This window comes from Marmota flaviventris, chromosome 10, assembly GCF_047511675.1.
Source record: "Marmota flaviventris isolate mMarFla1 chromosome 10, mMarFla1.hap1, whole genome shotgun sequence".
NCBI classification, from domain to species: Eukaryota; Metazoa; Chordata; class Mammalia; order Rodentia; family Sciuridae; genus Marmota; species Marmota flaviventris.
The window spans coordinates 45196351-45216167 of NC_092507.1; the positions used below are offsets into that span (position 1 = coordinate 45196351).

Genomic DNA, 19817 nt, shown 5'->3' on the forward strand with positions numbered 1-19817 from the left:
GGCAATCACTTGTGTTTATTCTGGCACTAATATTTATGATTTTGCAGATAACTAAGAGATTCTTTAGGCAGAAACAGACATTAAATTTGCAGAAATGTTAAGATTCCCTGCTTCTTCTAAGAGGGTAAGAGAGTCTCCCTTTTTTCACAAAAAGCTTGAATATTGTTGTCAATATCAGAGGTGGGAAGACTTAACTCTGAAACAGTGGTCAGATCCATTAAATAAATTCCCTTCTTCTATTTGGATTGAACACAACTGCCTAATTCTCATGGTCTCTTATCTCCATCTCCATGTTCTGAGTAACGAGGGAACTTCAAGAAAGACACCACAAAAAGAAAGATGAGGTTTCTATAGGAGAAGGAAAAAATATGAATCACTATATCTTGATTTTTTTTCTCCTATGTATCTACAAAAAGCAAAGCAGCTAAGTCAATTGGAAAGGAGAGGAGAGGAGAGGAGAGGAGGAGGAGGAGGAAAGGTGGAGGGAAGAAGGCAGTAATAGGAATTGTAAACAGCACTGATGCCCAACTGGACTTCTTTATATTTTTTTAAGAGATCAGACATGGCAAAAAATAAAAAGAAATGAGATGGTAGAACAGAATGGCTGTGAGTTTTTTTAACTTACACTTTGCCAGAGGGAAAAATACCATTTTTGACACATTTTTATTCCACACAGGGTTACAATATTAATTGGCTTAGCAGACTTACAATCAGCAATTTCTATTGCAGTGCACAGGTTAATGGAGTTGCCAGAGTGTCTCCGATATGAAATTGTTGCCTCATAATTATGTGGTTCTTCAAATTCAGCACTGAGAAGCACAGACAAAAAAAAGGTTATTTAAAATAAAACATTTCTTTAAGCACAGTTTAAAACTCTTTGTATTTTTTTCTCATTAGAAAGTAATGTAAGTGTGTCTGGCCAATACTGTGACCTAAGCAGACATGGAAGGCACACACATCTCTCCTTTAAAAGCACAGGAAGTCTAGATGAAATATAACCGTGCAAAGTACTGCACAAAGATTACATAGCTCACGTGGAAATCAATAATGTAAAATCCCCGGTGCCAGTTACAGTGAGAAAACCCACAGTAAAAGTTGCTAAGGAATACTGTAGTCAAGGGACTCCAAGGGAAATTGAGACCAGATAAAGAAAGGACTTAATGATTGGGCAGTTGGGGATTTGATGTCTGAGTCACAGGCAAGTCTGAGCCACAGGCAAGTCTGAGCCACAGGCTTCATCTGAAGGGGGAGCTGTCATTGAGCTATCAACATGAAGTCCAGAGTCACACAATGATGTTTTATCTGTAAAATAAGTTCTAGAAAGAAATTGCACACTCTCCCAGAGAAAGAGCAAGACATTTTGTTGTCTGACTATGGCAAGAGAATTGAAAGAGCTTGATTTCTCAAATATGAGACATCATAAACTCAAAAACCCAGCATCAATGTGGGATCTAAATTCATTCAACCTGTATAATCCAGAGATGCAAAGCCAAAACTAGAACTTGAACTTCAAATCTTCCTCCTAAAGGCAAACCTGAAATAATTCTGTGAAGTTGTGTCCAAAACCTCTGGAACCTATGTCTGCAAAGAAAACAGGACCCTCTTAAGTCAGTCCCAAAAAACAAAGGACAAATGTTCTCTCTTATATGTGGATACTAAGCTATATCAAGGGAGGGTAAGGAGGGAAAGCACAGAAGTTCATTGGATTGGACAAAGGGGAATGAAGGGAGTGGGAAGAGGCAGAGAAAAAAGATAGTAGAATGAATCAGACATAACTTTCCTATGCTTGTATATGAATACAAGACCAATGTAACTCCAAATCATGTTTAACCACAAGAATTGGATCAAAACTGTAATGGGTTGCACCCCCTATATATATGTCAAAATACACCCTATTGTCATGTATATCTAAAAACAACAAATTTTTAAAAAGGGGGGGCTTATAGCCCAAAACAAAACCATGCAAGGTGATGGGCCACCACAGCATGCACAGGAGATGCAGCTAGTAGGGGGATCAAACAATAGAGTTATATGAAAAGGAATTTAGAATAAGTGTGTTTTTTAAGTTTTCAAAGAAATTGAGTAATAAAAGCTATTAGGCAGATTTAGGAATAGGTGGAAGAAGTTATAGAAATCATAATTATAGTTCTTTTTTTTAAAGAGAAAGAGAATGAATTTTTTAATATTTATTTTTTAGTTTTCAGTGGACACAACATCTTTATTTTATTTTTATGTGGTGCTGAGGATCGAATCCAGCGCCCAGCGCATGCCAGGCGAGCATGCTACTGCTTGAGCCACATCCCCAGCCCAATTATAGTTCTTGATATAAAAAATTAATGTAGATGGGGCTGGGGATATATATATATATATCTCAGTTGGTAGAGTCTTGCCTTGCATGCACAAGGCCCTGGGTTCAATCCCCAGTACCACATACACACACATACAAAAAAAAATAATAATGTAGAAACTGAAAAGCATATTAGATACAGAAAAAAGGAAACTGATAAATTAGTTAGATCTGAGAAAATCACCCAAGTATAGTAGAGAGATTAAAATAGAGAAAATAATGAGAGAGGTTAAGAGACAGGGTGGATTGAAAAGGGACAGCATATTCAGGAAGCAAAGAGGAAAAAGAACAATGAAAAGGAGTCACTATTCAAATGACAATAGTCAAGACTTTTCAAAAATTGAAATGGGACATGAATCTTTTTGTTGCATCAGCCTCAATAATGAGAAATAACAGTAAATCCACACATGTGGTTTGTAATATGTAAGAACAAGTCAAATAAAAATGTAAAAGCTGCACGAGAAAAAGATAGTCAACTGAGGACAGAAACCAGACTGGGAATGTGTTTCTCATTAGTACAGTAGTTGGTGGAGAAGGTGGAGAGTACCTTGAAACACTGAGGAAAGAAAGCTGTCAATATGAAGATTCTAGTCCAGCTAAATTATCACTCGAGGGTGAGAGAGAAACCAAGATATTCTTAGAATGCAAGTCCATGCATTTATTATTCACAGACCTTGCTGAAATATACCAAAATGATGCACTTTGGTAAAAAGAAATTGAACTAGTAATGAAGTGTGATATAAGGAACAAGGGTGAGCAAAGGAATTAATAAAGCAATCGGGAAATCTGAATAAATATTGACTGTGAGGATTACTAACTTGGAGAAGTTTAAGGGAATTACAATATTACCTAATAATATGGAAGATAGAGGGAGAGTGCTACTGGAAATTCTTTGCAGGTCTTTATATTATTGAGGAGCAAGCTAGAATTTTTGAATAACATTAGACTTAGTTAATTGTAGATATCAAAATTTGACCATATGCACTAAAAAGAAAAGAAATAAGGATATTTAACTTTTTGACTGATAGAAGGGAGACTTTTAATGGAAAAACATTTTTAAAAATGAGGAGGAGGAGAAAGAAGACAAAATACAAGTAGAGAAACTATATAAATTATAATGGCAAAAGTGCAAAATAGATCAAGAAATATAATTAATGCACTTAGATTAATCTACTCCAATTAAAAAGTGTATATTTTAACTATCCAGCTAATGCTGCTAAAAAGTAGCCCAAACCCTGGAGATTCCAGAAAAAGGAATGAAGATCTTAACCAAATACTACCAAAACCCTCCACTGAAGTAGGCTTATTAATATTAGATTATACTTTGACAGAACTTATCAAGAAAAAAGAAACCAGTAAAAATGAGTGCAAACATACACGGGGAGCATGTGCACACAAAGAAAAGAACAGAGACAAAATTAGAAATAGTTTCATGTTCTCAAAAATCTAGGAAAATGTTCTGATAAGTTTTTGGTGCCAATAAATTTGAAAATTTAGGGAAAACTGGCAAAATTGAATAGAAATGTAAAATTACCATGCTAATTGAGGAAGAAACAAGAAGCCAAATATGCCAACAGGTCATGAAAAGGCCTAAACCCACTCTACCCTCTCTCTACCACTACCCTACTACCACCTTTCTTCTTGCTCTCTACCAAATAATCTTTTAGGCAAGTTTTAATGAACTTCAGAGAACAGAAAAAGATGGAAAAACTACTGATTTAAAGAGAATGGTATAATTTTGATATGGAAACCATAAAAGAATCATTCAATAAAAGAAAAATATAGCACCATTTCACTGAAGAGATTTTAGTCCAAACTCATTAAATAAAACCCTAGGAAAATGAATTAATCAGTGTTAAAAATAATTCAAGAACAAGTAAAAATTTCAGGGACGGCTCAACATCAAAAAATGTATCACTGTAATTACTTCATTTTAATGAGAGGGAAGAAAAACAGACCATTTTAATAGATGTGAAAAAAAGAGTTAAACTTTGTTAATTGGATTAACCTCCAAATGTCATACTTAACTGTAAATCGTAACAAAAGAACAGTTAATACCCATATAAACTCTGTCAGGAACTTCAGCAATAAGAAAAAGACAAATCCAGGGAAACTTGGGCAAAGGTTTATGATAGATATTATTACAGAACAGCAAAGTTGAAGAATCTCTAAAAGGAAATTTTTGATCTCACAGTAAACAGGGAAATGGAAATCAAGACAATGAGAATTCAGTTCATACTCCTCAGATTAGCAAGGATCCCAGTTAAAAAATAATACCTCTTTGGGCAAGAAAACAGAAAATCCTTTATTGTGCTCAATGGCTCACCCATTTTAGAGGATGATTTTCAGTATCTAGTAACACCAGAGTTGTTTGTTAATTGGTTAGAAATTCTACTTCTAGGTAAGCAGCTTTGAGAAAGTTGCTTGTATTCATCTAGAAGCCTTGGGGGATGGTGACTGCACCATGGTTTAACATGGTGAAAATTTAATACAACCTCCTGTCCCTTACTAAAGGAATACATAGGAGATGGTCACATGTGCATTGGATGAAATACAACATAGCAACTCTAATGAATAAACTAGACTTACTTATATCAACACAGAAGAGGAAATAGCTTTGTTAAAAAACAAGCGAGGAAGGATCAAGTCAGATGACATTTATATAAAAATTTAAAACATTTTATCTTTAACAGGTGTATGAGTTTGTAGTTCAACTATGAGAATATGCAAATTAGATACACGCACAAATTCATGATAGGAGTTGACTATGGGAAAGGAGGAAGAGAAATGGAACAGTGAAACCAAGGGACACCATCAGGGACACCGGCCACCAGTGGAGGTGGATATCCAGGTGGGGATAGCCAGGAGCAGAACAATTACCATCATCCTACCTCTTCCCTTCCCCTTCCAAGAATGAGGTCTTTGCATCTAGGTATCCTTCCTGATTTTTTCCCATTTATATTTATATTCATAACAGTTGCTATTACAGAAAAGGTCGGGGTTCTCTTTTTTTCTTGTTTCCTGCATTTAGTATTACATCATAAGCACATTCTACCCAATTATTTTACCTCCTTTTTTTTGACCATTTGGATATTTTAAAGCTTTCTGTTCTTTTTTTTTTTTTTTTTACATATTCTATGTAATACTTTTAAAGATATAGGGATAGTTCACTTTGTTGAAAAAGAAACACTATGAACTTAACGCTCCAGTGCCTTCTCCCTTCATATTTCTCTCCCTTTCCCTCCACATGAAGTAATTGAGAGAAACTTCCTTAAATTATAGCCTATGCCATATATCTCATGCTCTAGTGCCCTAACAACCTCATTGGATCTATGGTAAATTAACTTTATTAATAAGAAACAATTTGTGGAAAAAATTGAAAGAAGACGTCTAATCAATTACTTGTACTTTTGTCAGAAATGAATAAATATCTGACTCCCCATGATGATAAAGAATTTCAACCAAGTGTTTTTCTTTAAAAAAAAATCCTTGAGATCAATTATCTTTGGAGAGAGGCAGTCCAGGATTAACACTAGAAGGGAAAGAGGATATTGTGCCTTTTGCTGCATGAGAATGTCTTTTAATCTTTTTTCCAGTGCATTAAAGCTAGACCTGAGATCCACCTTGAATTTATACAGTGTGGATCAATATAAAGAACTTGAATTGCAAGGAAGAAATAACTCTATGATTTAAATTTATCTACGTTTCAATTTCTTTATTTCCACATTTATGACAAATGTCTGTCTCCAGAAACATAGGCCTGATTGGGAGGCAGCACAGGAGGGTAGCCAGACCTGGAGTGTGGATTCATCAGAGAAGAACTGGAATCCTAACTCACTTCCACCTCCTTGTCATGGAGTACTGAATAAATACCTTAATCTTCCATCTCCTATCTACAAATAGTAATAATAAAATTTGCTTTGAAGGTCTATTGTGCATATTGAATGAAATACTTGCCCTCTGCACTTAGGCATTCCCCAAGGGTGCTAGTAATATGATATTGGGGAAATTATTGTTTTTTTAAAAGATAAGCTTTGAGATTTGCATTTTATAAAATGCCTTTATTACTGATATAACATTAAGTTTCTACCTTTTAATACTTCCAATCCATGTCATATGGAGCTGCAGTGTTTCTTAATATGTCAAAATTCTCTTTGTCAAGAAACTTCAACAGAAATAACCCAATCCCAAAAGTCAAAGGTCAAATGTTCTCTCTGATATGCAGATACTAACCTACAACAAGTGGGGGTGGGAGAGAACAGAAGTTCACTGGATTAGACAAAGGGGAGTGAAGGGAGGTGAGGGAGATGGGAATAGGAAAGATAGTGGAATGAATCTGACATAACTTTCTTATGTACATATATGAATAAATCGCAGTGAACCTCAACATCATGTACATCCACAAGACTTGGATCCTAATTAGCATAAGATATATTCCATGCTTGTATAAATATATCAAAACAAATCCTACTGCTCACCAATAAAAAAAAGTGGCATCACTTTGTTTTAGGATAGGAAGGATAGTAGAATGAAATAGATGGTATTACTTTATGTATACGTGTAACTGCAAGACCAATGTGATTCTACAACATGTACACTCAGAAAAATGAGAAATTATATCCCATCTATGTATGATATATCAAAGTGCACAAATGCATTCTACTGTCATGTACATGTATAACTAATTAAGACAAGTTAAAAAATTTAAAAAAGAATTAAAAAAATAACATCTGCACTATTCAAAATGGATCTCAAAATGCATCCATGCCAAGTTCACAAAAATACAAGATCTGTTTTTAAGGTAAGTGTTTCTCTCATAATCCATGAGCACATCTGTCTTCTGCAAATTAGGTGATAGTGAAGTGAATAACTGACACAGCAGGGCAGCACACAGAGGGACCTGGGATTCAGAAACACAGCTTTGGCCCCATCTCAGTTCTGCCTGGCTGCGACCTGGGACAGGTAGTTTGACCCAAGTCTCTTTCTCCTCTAGTCCTCCTTTATGAGGCTGAGGTGTGTAAAGTATACTGTGCTTAGTGCAGTGCCTGGTGGAAAGTGTTTACCACATCCACTATTTCTTTTTTTTTTTAATTTTTTTTAATTGGTTGTTCAAAACATTACAAAGCTCATGACATATCATCTTCCATACATTTGATTCAAGTGGGTTATGAACTCCCATTTTTTACCCCAAATACAAGTTGCAGAATCACATCGGTTACACATCCACCTTTTTACATAATACCATATTAGTGACTGTTGTATTCTGCTACCTTTCCTATCCCCTACTATCCCCCCTCCCCTTCCCTCTCTACCCCATCTGCTGTTGTTTAATTCTCTCCCTTGTTTTTTTTTTCCCCCTTTCCCCTCACAAACTCTTATATGTAATTTTGTGTAACAATGAGGGTCTCCTTCCATTTCCATAGTTTCCCTTCTCTCTCCCTTTCTCTCCCCCCACTCGTCTCTGTTTAATGTTAATCTTTTCCTCATGCTCTTCTTCCCTGTTCTGATCTTAGTTGCTCTCTTTATATCAAAGAAGACATTTGGCATTTGTTTTTTAAGGATTGGCTAGCTTCACTTAGCATAATCTGCTCTAATGCCATCCATTTCCCTGCAAAATCCATGATTTTGTCATTTTTTTAGTGCTGCATAATACTCCATAGTGTATAAATGCCACAGTTTTTTTAATCCATTCATCTATTGAAGGGCATCTGGGTTGATTCCAAAGTCTAGCTATTGTGAATTCTGCTGCCATGATCATTGATGTGGCAGTATCCCTATAGTATGCTCTTTTAAGGTCCTCAGGGAATAGACCGAGAAGGGCGATAGCTGGGTCAAATGGTGGTTCCATTCCCAGCTTTCTTAGGAATCTCCATACTGCTTTCCATATTGGCCGCACCAGTTTGCAGTTCCACCAGCAATGTACAAGTGTACCCTTTTCCCCACATCCTCGCCAGCACTTATTGTTGCTTGACTTCATAATGGCTGCCAATCTTACTGGAGTGAGATGGTATCTTAGGGTGGTTTTGATTTGCATTTCTCTGACTGCTAGAGATGGTGAGCATTTTTTCATGTACTTATTGATAGATTGTATGTCCTCCTCTGAGAAGTGTCTGTTCAGGTCCTTCGCCCATTTGTTGATAGGGTTGTTTGTTATCTTGTTGTTTAATTTTTTGAGTTCTTTGTATATTCTGGATATTAGGGCTCTATCTGAAGTGTGAGGAGTAAAGATTTGTTCCCAGGATGTAGGTTCCCTATTTACCTCTCTTATTGTTTCTCTTGCTGAGAAAAAACTTTTTAGTTTGAGTAAGTCCCATTTGTTGATTCTAGTTATTAACTTTTGTGCTATGGGCGTCCTATTAAGGAATTTGGAGCCCGACCCCACAATGTGTAGATCGGAGCCAACTTTTTCTTCTATCAGGTGCAGAGTCTCTGATTTGATATCTAGGTCCTTGATCCATTTTGAATTTACTTTTGTGCATGGCGAGAGAAAGGGGTTCAGCTTCATTTTGTTGCATATGGATTTCCAGTTTTCCCAGCACCATTTGTTGAAGATGCTATCCTTTCTCCATTGCATGCTTTTAGCGCCTTTATCAAATATAAGAAAGTTGTAATTTTGTGGATTGGTCTCTGTGTCCTCTATTCTGTACCATTGATCCACCCGCCTGTTTTGGTACCAGTACCATGCTGTTTTTGTTACTATTGCTCTGTAGTACAGTTTGAAATCTGGTATCGCTATACCTCCCGATTCACGCTTCCTGCTTAGAATTGCTTTTGCTATTCTGGGTCTTTTGTTTTTCCATATGAATTTCATGATAGCTTTATCTATTTCTACCAGAAATGCCGTTGGGATTTTGATTGGCATTGCGTTGAACCTGTAGAGAACTTTGGGTAATATCGCCATTTTGATGATGTTGGTTCTGCCTATCCATGAACAGGGTACATTTTTCCATCTTCTAAGATCTTCTTCTATCTCTCTCTTTAGGGTTCTGTAGTTTTCATTGTATAAATCTTTCACCTCTTTTGTTAGGTTGATTCCCAAGTATTTTATTTTTTTTTGAGGATATTGTGAATGGGGTGGTTTTCCTCATTTCCATTTTAGAAGTTTTGTTACTGATATACAGGAATGCCTTTGATTTATGCGTGTTGATTTTATATCCTGCCACTTTGCTGAATTCATTTATTAGTTCTAGTAGTTTCTTTGTAGACCCTTCTGGGTCTTCTAAGTATAGGATCATATAGTCCGCAAATAGTGATATTTTAAGTTCTTCTTTTCCTATTTTTATGCCTTTAATTTCTTTTGTCTGTCTAATTGCTCTGGCTAGTATTTCAAGGACTAAATTAAATAGAAGTGGTGAGAGAGGGCATCCCTGTCTTGTTCCAGATTTTAGCGGGAATGCCTTCAGTTTTTCTCCATTTAGAATGATGCTAGCCTGAGGCTTAGCATATATAGCTTTTACAATGTTGAGGTAAGTTCCTGTTATCCCCAGTTTTTCTAGTGTTTTGAACATAAAAGGATGCTGTACTTTGTCGAATGCTTTTTCTGCATCTATCAAGACGATCATATGGTTCTTATCTTTAAGTCTATTGATGTGGTGAATAATATTTATTGATTTCCGTATATTGAACCAACCTTGCATCCCAGGGATGAATCCTACTTGATCATGGTGCACAATTTTTTGGATATGCTTTTGTATTCGATTCGCCAGGATTTTATTGAGAATTTTTGCATCTATGTTCATTAGAGATATTGGTCTGTAGTTTTCTTTCTTTGAAGTGTCTTTGTCTGGTTTCGGGATCAGGGTGATGTTGGCCTCATAGAATGAATTTGGAAGAGCTCCTTCTTTTTCTATTTCTTGAAATAACTTGAAAAGTATTGGTATTAATTCTTCTTTGAAGGTTTTGTAAAACTCCGCTGTATACCCATCTGGTCCAGGGCTTTTTTTGGTTGGAGTCTTTTGATGGCTTCTTCTATTTCTTCCTTTGTTATTGGTCTGTTTAAATTGTGTGTGTCTTCCTGACTCAATCTGGGCAGCTCATATGACTTAAGAAATTTATCGATGTCTTCACTGTCTTCTATTTTATTAGAATATAGGGTTTCAAAATACTTTCTAATTATCTTCTGTATTTCTGTAGTGTCTGTTGTGATATTGCCTTTTTCATCCCGTATGTTAGTGATTTGAGTTTTCTCTCTTCTTCTCTTCGTTAGCATGGCTAAGGGTCTGTCAATCTTATTTATTTTTTCAAAGAACCAACTTTTAGTTTTATCAATTTTTTCAATGGTTTTTTTTGTTTCAATTTCGTTGATTTCCGCTCTGATTTTAATTATTTCTTGTCTTCTGCTATATTTGCTGTTGTTTTGCTCTTCCTTTTCTAGGGTTTTGAGATGTAGTGTGAGTTCGTTTATTTGTTGGTTTTTTCTTTTTTTGAGGAATGAACTCCAGGAAATGAATTTCCCTCTTAAAACTGCTTTCATTGTGTCCCATAGATTCCGGTATGTTGTGTCTGAATTGTCGTTTATCTCTAAGAATTTTTTGATTTCCTCCTTTATGTCTTCTGTAACCCATTGATCATTCAGTAACATATTGTTTATTTTCCATGTGATGCAGGATTTTTCCTTCCTTCTTTTTTCATTGATTTCCAGTTTCATTCCATTATGATCAGATATGGTACATGGTATTATCTCCACTCCTTTATATTTACTAAGAGTTGCCCTATGGCATAATATATGATCTATCTTTGAGTACGATCCATGTGCTGCTGAGAAGAACGTGTATCCACTTGATGATGGTTGATATATTCTATATATGTTGGTTAAGTCTAGGTTATTGATTGTGTCATTGAGTTCTATAGTTTCTTTATTCAGCTTTTGTCTGGAGGATCTTTCTAATGGCGAGAGCGGTGTGTTGAAGTCACCCATAATTATTGTGTTGTGGTCAATTTGACTCTTGAACTTGAGGAGAGTTTGTTTTATGAACGTTGCTGCACCATTATTTGGTGCATATAAATTGATAATTGTTATGTCTTGTTGGTGAATAGTTCCTTTTAACAGGATATAGTGTCCTTCTTTATCCCTTTTGATTAATTTAGGTTTGAAGTTGATTTTATTCGATATGAGTATGGCCACTCCTGCTTGCTTCCGAGGGCCATGTGAGTGGTATGATTTTTCCCAACCTTTCACCTTCAGCCTGTGTATGTCTTTTCCTATCATATGAGTCTCCTGAAGGCAGCATATTGTTGGATTTGTTTTTTTGATCCAGGTTACCAGCCTGTGTCTCTTGATTGGTGAGTTTAGTCCATTAACATTTAAGGTTACAATTGAAATATGATTTGTACTTCCAGTCATGTTTATTTATTTATTTATTTTAGTTTGGCTAGTTTTTACTTTTTGGTTGTTTTCCTCCCCCTTTACTGAGATACCTCCCGCTGTTGGTTTTGGGCACTGTTTTTCCATTCCTCTTCTTGTAGAATTTTGCCCAAAATGCTTTGCAGTGCTGGTTTTCTGGCTGTGAAATCTTTTAGCTTTTGTTTATCGTGAAAGATTTTAATTTCATTGTCAAATCTGAAGCTTAATTTTGCTGGATACAGTATTCTTGGTTGGAATCCATTATTTTTCAGCGTTTGAAATACATTGTTCCAGGATCTTCTTGCTTTCAAAGTCTGTGATGAAAAATCAGCCGTTAACCTAATTGGTTTACCCCTGAATGTAATCTGCCTCCTTTCCCTCGTAGCTTTTAATATTCTCTCCTTGTTCTGTATGTTGGCTATCTTCATAATTATATGTCTTGGAGTTGGCCTATTACAGTTTTGGATGTTTGGGGTCCTGTAGGCTTCCAGGATTTGGCAATCCATTCCATCTTTCATCTCTGGGAAGTTTTCTAGGATTATTTCATTCAATAGGTTGTCCATTCCTTTGGCTTGAATCTCTGTGCCTTCTTCTATCCAATGACTCTCAAATTTGTTTTTTTGATGAGATCCCATATCTCTTGGATAGATTGCTCGTGAGATTTAAGCATCTTTTCAGTATTGACTATATTCTTTTCAAGTTGATAAACTTTGTCTTCATTATCTGATGTTCTGACTTCTACTTGATCTAGTCTATTTGTAATATTCTCGTTAGCATTTTTAATCTGGTTTATGGTTTCTTGCATTTCTAAAATCACTGTTTGGTTTTTTTTTAAGATCTCTATCTCCTGGTAAAGCTCGTTCTTTGCAGTTTGAATTTGTTTGTTTAGTTGGTTTTCAAAATATACTTTCAATTCTTGGATTTGCTGTCTCATGTCTTCTCTAAAATTCCGTTCCATCTGAGTTAGGTATGCCTTGATTTCTTTCCCTGTCCATGTTTCTGATGCTTCTAGGTCCTCCTGTAGATTTAAGTTGTCCTGCATTATCTGTACTCCTTTTTTCCCTGGTTTTTTCATGTTGTTCACGTTACTTTCCAGCTCTGTTTGACTGCTTTGTAACTGCTTTCTCCTATACATTTGTTTTGGCTTTGTTTATATCTGTTGTTTCTCCTTTGTGGTGGGAGATTATGCCTATAGATGTTGGGCTTTATTGTACTTTAGAGCTGATTCATTAAATTTATAAAGGGCTTCCGGATTTTGTATGCATATAGTGATTTGTTTTTTGTTCTTAGGACTTTATGATAGGTGCTATGAAGGTATAAGGGTTAGTATGTCTTGGCTACTTTAGAAGATTGCTCTAATGAAGGGGGATGCTAACCGTCAATTGGATCAGGGTGTTGGTAGTAGCTAGGTATTTAGGAGCACTATAGACGGCCTCGAAACATTCACCTGTTTGCATTTAGACAGTTACACGAAATGGAGGACGTAATGCTTGGGATGAAAGTTGTGGGGAAGGGGAAGGAAGGTGCTCTTGAAAAGAAAGAAGGAGGGGGAGTTAGATAGCATAGAGGAGAATGGAAAGAACAATAAAACTTGGAAGGGGAGAGAAAGAGGGAAAAAGGGAGAGAAAAAATAAAATAAAATTAGGTCTTAGAGATCCATTTTCTTCTCTTCCTGTAGGTAAAGCTGTGCCCTCCGGGCTGAGATTTGCCCTCAATGTGTCAACAGCAATCCCTGTAAGGCGGCTCCTGGGAGTCTCTCAATCCTGTTGGTCCAGAGCCGTTTCACTTCTACGGCCCCTCCTCCCCTTCCTCCTGCCAGCCAGCCAGGTCCTGTGCACCGGAGGAGGTTCTCCAAGGATTTGGTTACACTTTCAGCCCCTCTGGGTGCTCTATTTCCCTAACGACTGAGCACTCTCTCTGTCATTCATCTAAGCCCCAGTGCTGTGGAGCTGTGTTCTGGGAGTCAATAGTTTAATTTTTCCGGACCCCTTTGGTGGGCACACCTTCGGAGTCTGGCGGCTAAGACCATTGGTGTCGCCACTGGTGGTAATGGGAGTTGGGGGTCGAGGATCCCATCTGCTTCCCTCAGCCCCTACAATCACGACCACTCCGCTGGCAGTAGGAGAAGTTGGGGGTCTGGAGTGTCCTCTGTTTCCCTCCGCCCCTACTGTCACGCCCTCTCAGTTGGCGGTTGGGGGAGTTGGGGGTGGGGAGTCTTCTCTGCTTCCCTCCGCCCCTACAGTCATGCCCATGTCACTGGCAGTATTGGGAGTTGGGGGTCGAGAGTCCTTTGGCCCTTACAGTCACGCCCACGGAGAGATTTTGAAGTTTCCTGGTTGTTTGTATCTGATGCGGGTGGGAGTCACACACCTGCTAAAGTAGATTCCGCTGGGAAGGAATCTCTTTGGCCGAACTTTGGTGACTTCCCCTCTCTGCAATGGCGGGCCCCTGCCTCCTTGCTGGAGTGTCCAAAGGGAGGGGTGGAACTGGCTTGTCTCTGGTCTGACCCAATCTCTGGTTTTAGTTCCCAGTTCGCTATTTCATAAAGGCTTGGTTAGAGTCCCGTTTGCCGGGTGGGCGGGGCCGTTCGCAGTGGGGGCGGGGCCATTAGCAGAGCTGGGAGGGCACAGGCCGTCTGCCGGGCGGGGACCCTTCTCACTGCGCAGGGCCACTGGGGGCCGCCTGCAGAGCCTGGGGCGCTGGCCGCAGGCTGGGCGCCAGCAGAGCCGGGAGGGCGGGGGGCCGTTTGCCGGGTGGGTGGGGCAGTTTGCAGAGCCAGGCGGGCAGGGGGCCGTTAGCCATGCGGGCGGGGCGTTAGCAGAGCCGGGAGGGCACAGGCTGTCTGCCGGGACAGGTGGGGACCCTTCTCGCTGCTTGGGCCGCCGGGGGCCGCCTGCAGAGCCGAGCCTGTGCTGGTCGGGGGCGGGGCCGCCAACAGAGCCAGGAGGGCGGGGGGCCGTTTGCCGGGTGGGCGGGGCCGTTAGCAGAGCCAGGAGGGCGCAGGCCGTTTGCCAGGCCAGGCGGGGACCCTTCTCGCCGCGCTGGCCGCCGGGGGCCGCTTGTAGAACCCGGTAGGCAGTGGCCTCGTGGCTAAGAGCCGGGCGGGCAGGGTGGCGGATCACAGAGCGAGCGGGGCCGCCAGGAGAGCCAGGATGGCGGGGGCCGTCTGCCGGGCCAGGCGGGGACCCTTCTCGCTGCCCCGGGCCGCCGGGGGCTGCTTGCAGAGCCGGTTGGGTGGTGGCTGCGGGATTAGACCTCTGCGCCCGCGTGGCCAGCCAAGATTCACTTGTCTGGGGCCAACTGTCACCTTCCTGGCAGGTCTCCTTTCAGCGGAATTTTGCTAGAAGTTCCTCAGTAGGTAGAATGTAGCTGTTTTAATGGGTGTTTCTGATCCGGTTAATGTGGAGATACTGAAAGTGCTGCTTCCTTGCCGGCCGCCAAGTTGGATCCCCCCACCTCCTCCACTATTTCTACTTCTGCTCCTACACCCTTCACCTGCAGTCACCTTCTACCTCCATCTCTAGCCCTGGTGTTTCTATCCTACCATTTTTACAGAGTGCATGCGTGCACACACACATTTACACACACACACACACACACACACACACACACACACATATATATATATATAATTTACATATACACACGCATATGAATCTACACACACATAAGTTACCACACCTGTAACACAAACTTATTAATTCTACTATGACCTCTATGGTAACAAACAACAAATATAACATCTCCAACATCTCTCAGAAGCAGGCACTGGGGATTTGTTTTCTTTTACTCCTGTATTTACAACCCAGTTCTTTCCTGAAGGACCACAAAACCATGATGACTAAGTAAATGTTATGGAAGTGCTTGGGTAACCTCACAAAATACACATCTCCTTGGCCTGTTTCAAGATTAGTGGGATTAACTCTGAAGCTACATTGTCAAACCATTAATCTCATTTGTAAGTTCATGTAAACAATAATAATAGCTAGTAACTACCGAGTACTTACTATATGCTAGGCATTGGTCCAATTTTGTATGTCAATTCACTTGATGCTATGAAATAGGATAGTATTTTTCCCAAGTGCACATGAAGGGACACAGGCAAAATTGAATTTCACAGAGTGCTACCATGGTACAGCAGAGAATAGATCCAAAACTTTGACCCCAGAATCTGGGGTTGCAATCACTCATCTGCACACCACCTCGCCAGGGGGTGTACCAGTTGAAGTCAAACTTAGCACAAGTTTAGCTCACACTGTAATGACAGTCATCAATGAAGAATGTCATTAAGGCACATAGCAAAGAGGACCCCAGATGATAAACCAAACTGTTTAACCAAAGCCATAATGAGAGAATGGTATGTCTGCTACAGATGTGAGAGTAGAGAAGATCTAAGATTCCTGATTCAATTGTCATACGCTCTTATCTGCTTTTTTTTTTTTTTAAGATGGGGGGGTCTCACTATGTTGCTCCGACTGGCCTCAAACTCCTGGGCTCATGCCATTTTCTTGCCTCAGACTCTTGACTAGCTGGGACTACAGGTGCATGCCACCACACCTACCACACCTTGGCTCTTACTTTTTTTTGTACAGGTATTGAACCCAGGGGTGCTCAACCACTGAGCCACATCCTCAGCCCTTTTTTATATTTTATTTAGAGACAGGGTCTCACTGAGTTGTTTGAGTCCTTGCTAAGTTGCTGAGGCTGGTTTTGAACTTGAGGATCCTCCTGCCTCAGCCTCCCAAGCCTCTGGGATTACAGATGTATGCCACCATGCCTGGCTCTTACTATTTTTTTGGAGGGTGGGGGTGGGCAGTGCTGGGGATTGAACTCAGGGCCTCACACATGCTGGGCAAATGCTTTTACCACTGAGCCACATCCCCAGCCTTCTTACTCACTTTTTGAACTAACTATATTCAGGTTAGTTTTGTATATGTTATCTAATTTAATCTACTCAGAGCACTACAAGGCATTTCACAGATGAAGAAACAGTCTTGGAGATATTCAGTAACTTGCCCAATATAGCATGGCTGTTAAGTAGCAGAGGAGATTCTGGAAAACAGATCTCCTGGTTCCTCATGCATTAGTCTTTTCTGTGTACTGAAAGCTACTTTAGAAGAAGGAAAGGCTGGAGAATTGAAATTATAAAGCACCAGATGATGCTGAAGTTCAAGGAATTGATAAGTAGATTTTGGATGATATTTTTTCAAAACATTTTGAGGCTGATCCAACAGTTTCACAGATCAATTCTTCTATATATTAGTCATTTGTTTGGGAACAATGTGATGGGGAGTTAATCTTCTCTATGTCTGCCACTGTCACCTGTAAAATAAAAATAGCATTTATTTAACCTGTAATTTGAGGTTAAGATAGAACCAGTAGAACCACTGGGAATTTGGGAAAAACTTTCTAAAAGCACTTTTTCTTGTCTCCCTGCAATGCTGAAGCAGATTCTTAAAAAACCAGAGGCAACTTCAGCAGCGCGAAACAAAATGACCTCCAGCCCTCATTTGGATCACTCAGATCAACCTTTCAAAATATGCATTTGAAATTTCAGAGTGTCTGTTTTGGGGTGTGCCATATATCTCACCCTGTTTGTCTTATGGAGATGGAAGTGAGGTTCCCCCCCAACTGAGCTAGTGGCAGGCTTTAACCAGGAGCCTCCCTCCTGATAGCTCCTCTTGGGACCTTGATAGATACCAATACTGTTGTCATAAACCAAACACAAATCACTGCAGTTCATCAAGTGCTTACAGCATTGTGATTTCAATTGGCAGGAATTACATGTTTTTATCTCTATTGTCACAACAACCCTGAAAATGTATGATATATCAAAGTGCATAAATGCATTCTACTGTCATGTATAACTAATTAAAACAAATTAAAATAATAATAATAAAAAACCCTGAAAGTTAGGGTTTGATTTCACCGTTCCCCATGTGAGGAATGTGCTACTAAATAATTTTCCCAACACCACACAATTAATATGTGGAGCTCAAAACATGAGTCCAAGGCTACCTGATCCCCAAATCTATGCTCTTATCCCTTTATCACTCTTACCCTGGATCTTGTAATTTTCAAGTGTAGCTGTCATTCAATTTAAACAAACTTCAATTATGCAGAGGATGAGAAATTAGACCCTCCTCCTGCTTACAAAGAATTTATAAACAGAGAGGTGAGATACACCCAGAAAAATGAAAAATAGCAAAACCAGACTGTACCATCTTGGGGGACTCTACTATTCAGCCAGCATCTGTTGACCAGCTAATATAAGTGGCATTGTCCTCCAAACACACCTACAAGTCCTAACCAGTCAGGTGACCTGTGGTTCCTGGACACCAGACTGTTTCCTGCTTCTAAGTTTTTATACACGTGACTCTTCTGCTTGCAATATCCTTGTCACCAGCATCCCCTTTACAAACTCCTATTTATTTTTCTTTCAAACTTTTATTTTTTAAAAAAATACTGATTAAGTGCCCTTCTCTCTGGCCCTTCCATAATCTATTTTCTACATAGCACCTAGCATGATCTAAAAATGTAATTGAGACCTCTCACAATTCTGCCTAAGACTCTCCAGAGGCCTCCTGTGGTTTCCAATAATAATACAACAGCACTAAACTCCTCACCTTCCAGATCTCAGCCTTGTGCACCTCTCCAAGGTGCTGCTCTGCTGTTCTCCCTGTCACTGGTCACTCCAACCACACAGGTTTCTTTCTGCTTTGCAAGGATGCCGTGCTCTCTCCTCTCACAAGGGCTTGGCAAGCTCTGGTCCTGCTCTCCGAACTGCCAGCTCCTTCTCAGCCATCGGGTCTCCCCTTGGTCCCCTTTAGCAAGCCCCTCTGCAGCTACCTTTTCCAAACAGCCCTCCTCCCCAGCAATTTCTATATACCATAATAACCATAATACTCTGCCTTATGCTCCTTTTAGTCACTACTTTTAAAATTAGTTTATTTTATCTCTGTTGCTCTGAGATCTTATGATATTTTGTGAGCCTCACAGACTGCTGGGTCCCCAGTACCTAATACAGTACTTGGCATTCCGTAGATCTCCGATTAATAACAGGTTTTCTTATTTGAATCCTCTTCTGATGTGCATAAAAATATAGATTGAGCATCCCTTATCCAAAATGCTTGCTACCAGATGTGTTGCAGATTTCAACATTTTTTTCAGATTTTGTAATATCTGCATAGACTTTCCTGGTTAATCATCCTTAACTGATCATTCAAAATCAGAAGTGTTCCAAAATTAACAACTTTTTGTGCATCATATCAATGCTCATTTTTTTTGGATCATTTAGGATCAGGGATGCTCCACTGGAAACTCCTGGGTGAATAGGTATTCATTTTTTTTTTTTTTCATTGAGCTCCTTCTATTTGCCAGGCACCGTTCTAGCATATAAAAGTGAATAACAGACAAGATCCCTGGAGTCAGGACTTTCATGGTTTGGAATAACACAGAAAACATACAGGTTGAATAAATATTGTCATTTCAAGCCTTAATAAATAGTAGGAAAACAAGGTTGGGTTATATATAGAATTGGCAGAATCTTGGCTAAGGGGACATGAGCTGACATTTAAGCATGTAATGCTACCTTATATCATTATTTGCTTATTTGTTTTTCTTCTCAACTAAAATATATACTCCATGAGAGCAGATCTGTGCTTTATGTCTTGTTGCATTACCAGCATCTAGAACAGTGGCTGGCATGTGGTTGGGGCTTTATAATTATTAAATAAACAATAACTCTGCAGAATGAGAAGGAGCCACCAAATGATGATCTAGGAGAAAGCATTTCTTTTTTTAAGAAGTATTTCTGCTTGGTCTGAACCAGCTCTTTTGTTTCAGAAGATAAAACGTTAGGCAGAGGGTTGACTACAGTGCACAAGGGAGAGGGGGTTAGGAGGAACATTTGGAGAATAAATGGTGACCAGAATATGGACTTGCAAAATGGCCTTGGTAAAGAGTTTGGGATTTTCTGAATTTTCTTTCTAAATTTTCTTCAAAATGGAATTAAGTGTTTGATGCATCATTTACTTAAATACCTACTTAATCTGAGGAATAAGGAGTTCACAGAAAAGGAGAAAAGAGAAGAAAGTACCTTCCATGAAAGCTAAAATAATGATAAGC

General features: G+C 39.2%; 1 protein-coding gene across 1 annotated transcript in view; it reads right to left on the reverse strand.

Moving 5' to 3' along the window:
• Positions 1–19817, reverse strand: part of Fyb2 (FYN binding protein 2) — a 71524-nt gene that overhangs the window by 37061 nt on the left and 14646 nt on the right. The window contains 2 exon segments of the mRNA XM_071618601.1: positions 709–809; positions 16407–16415. Coding sequence (XP_071474702.1) covers positions 709–809; positions 16407–16415 — 110 coding nt within the window.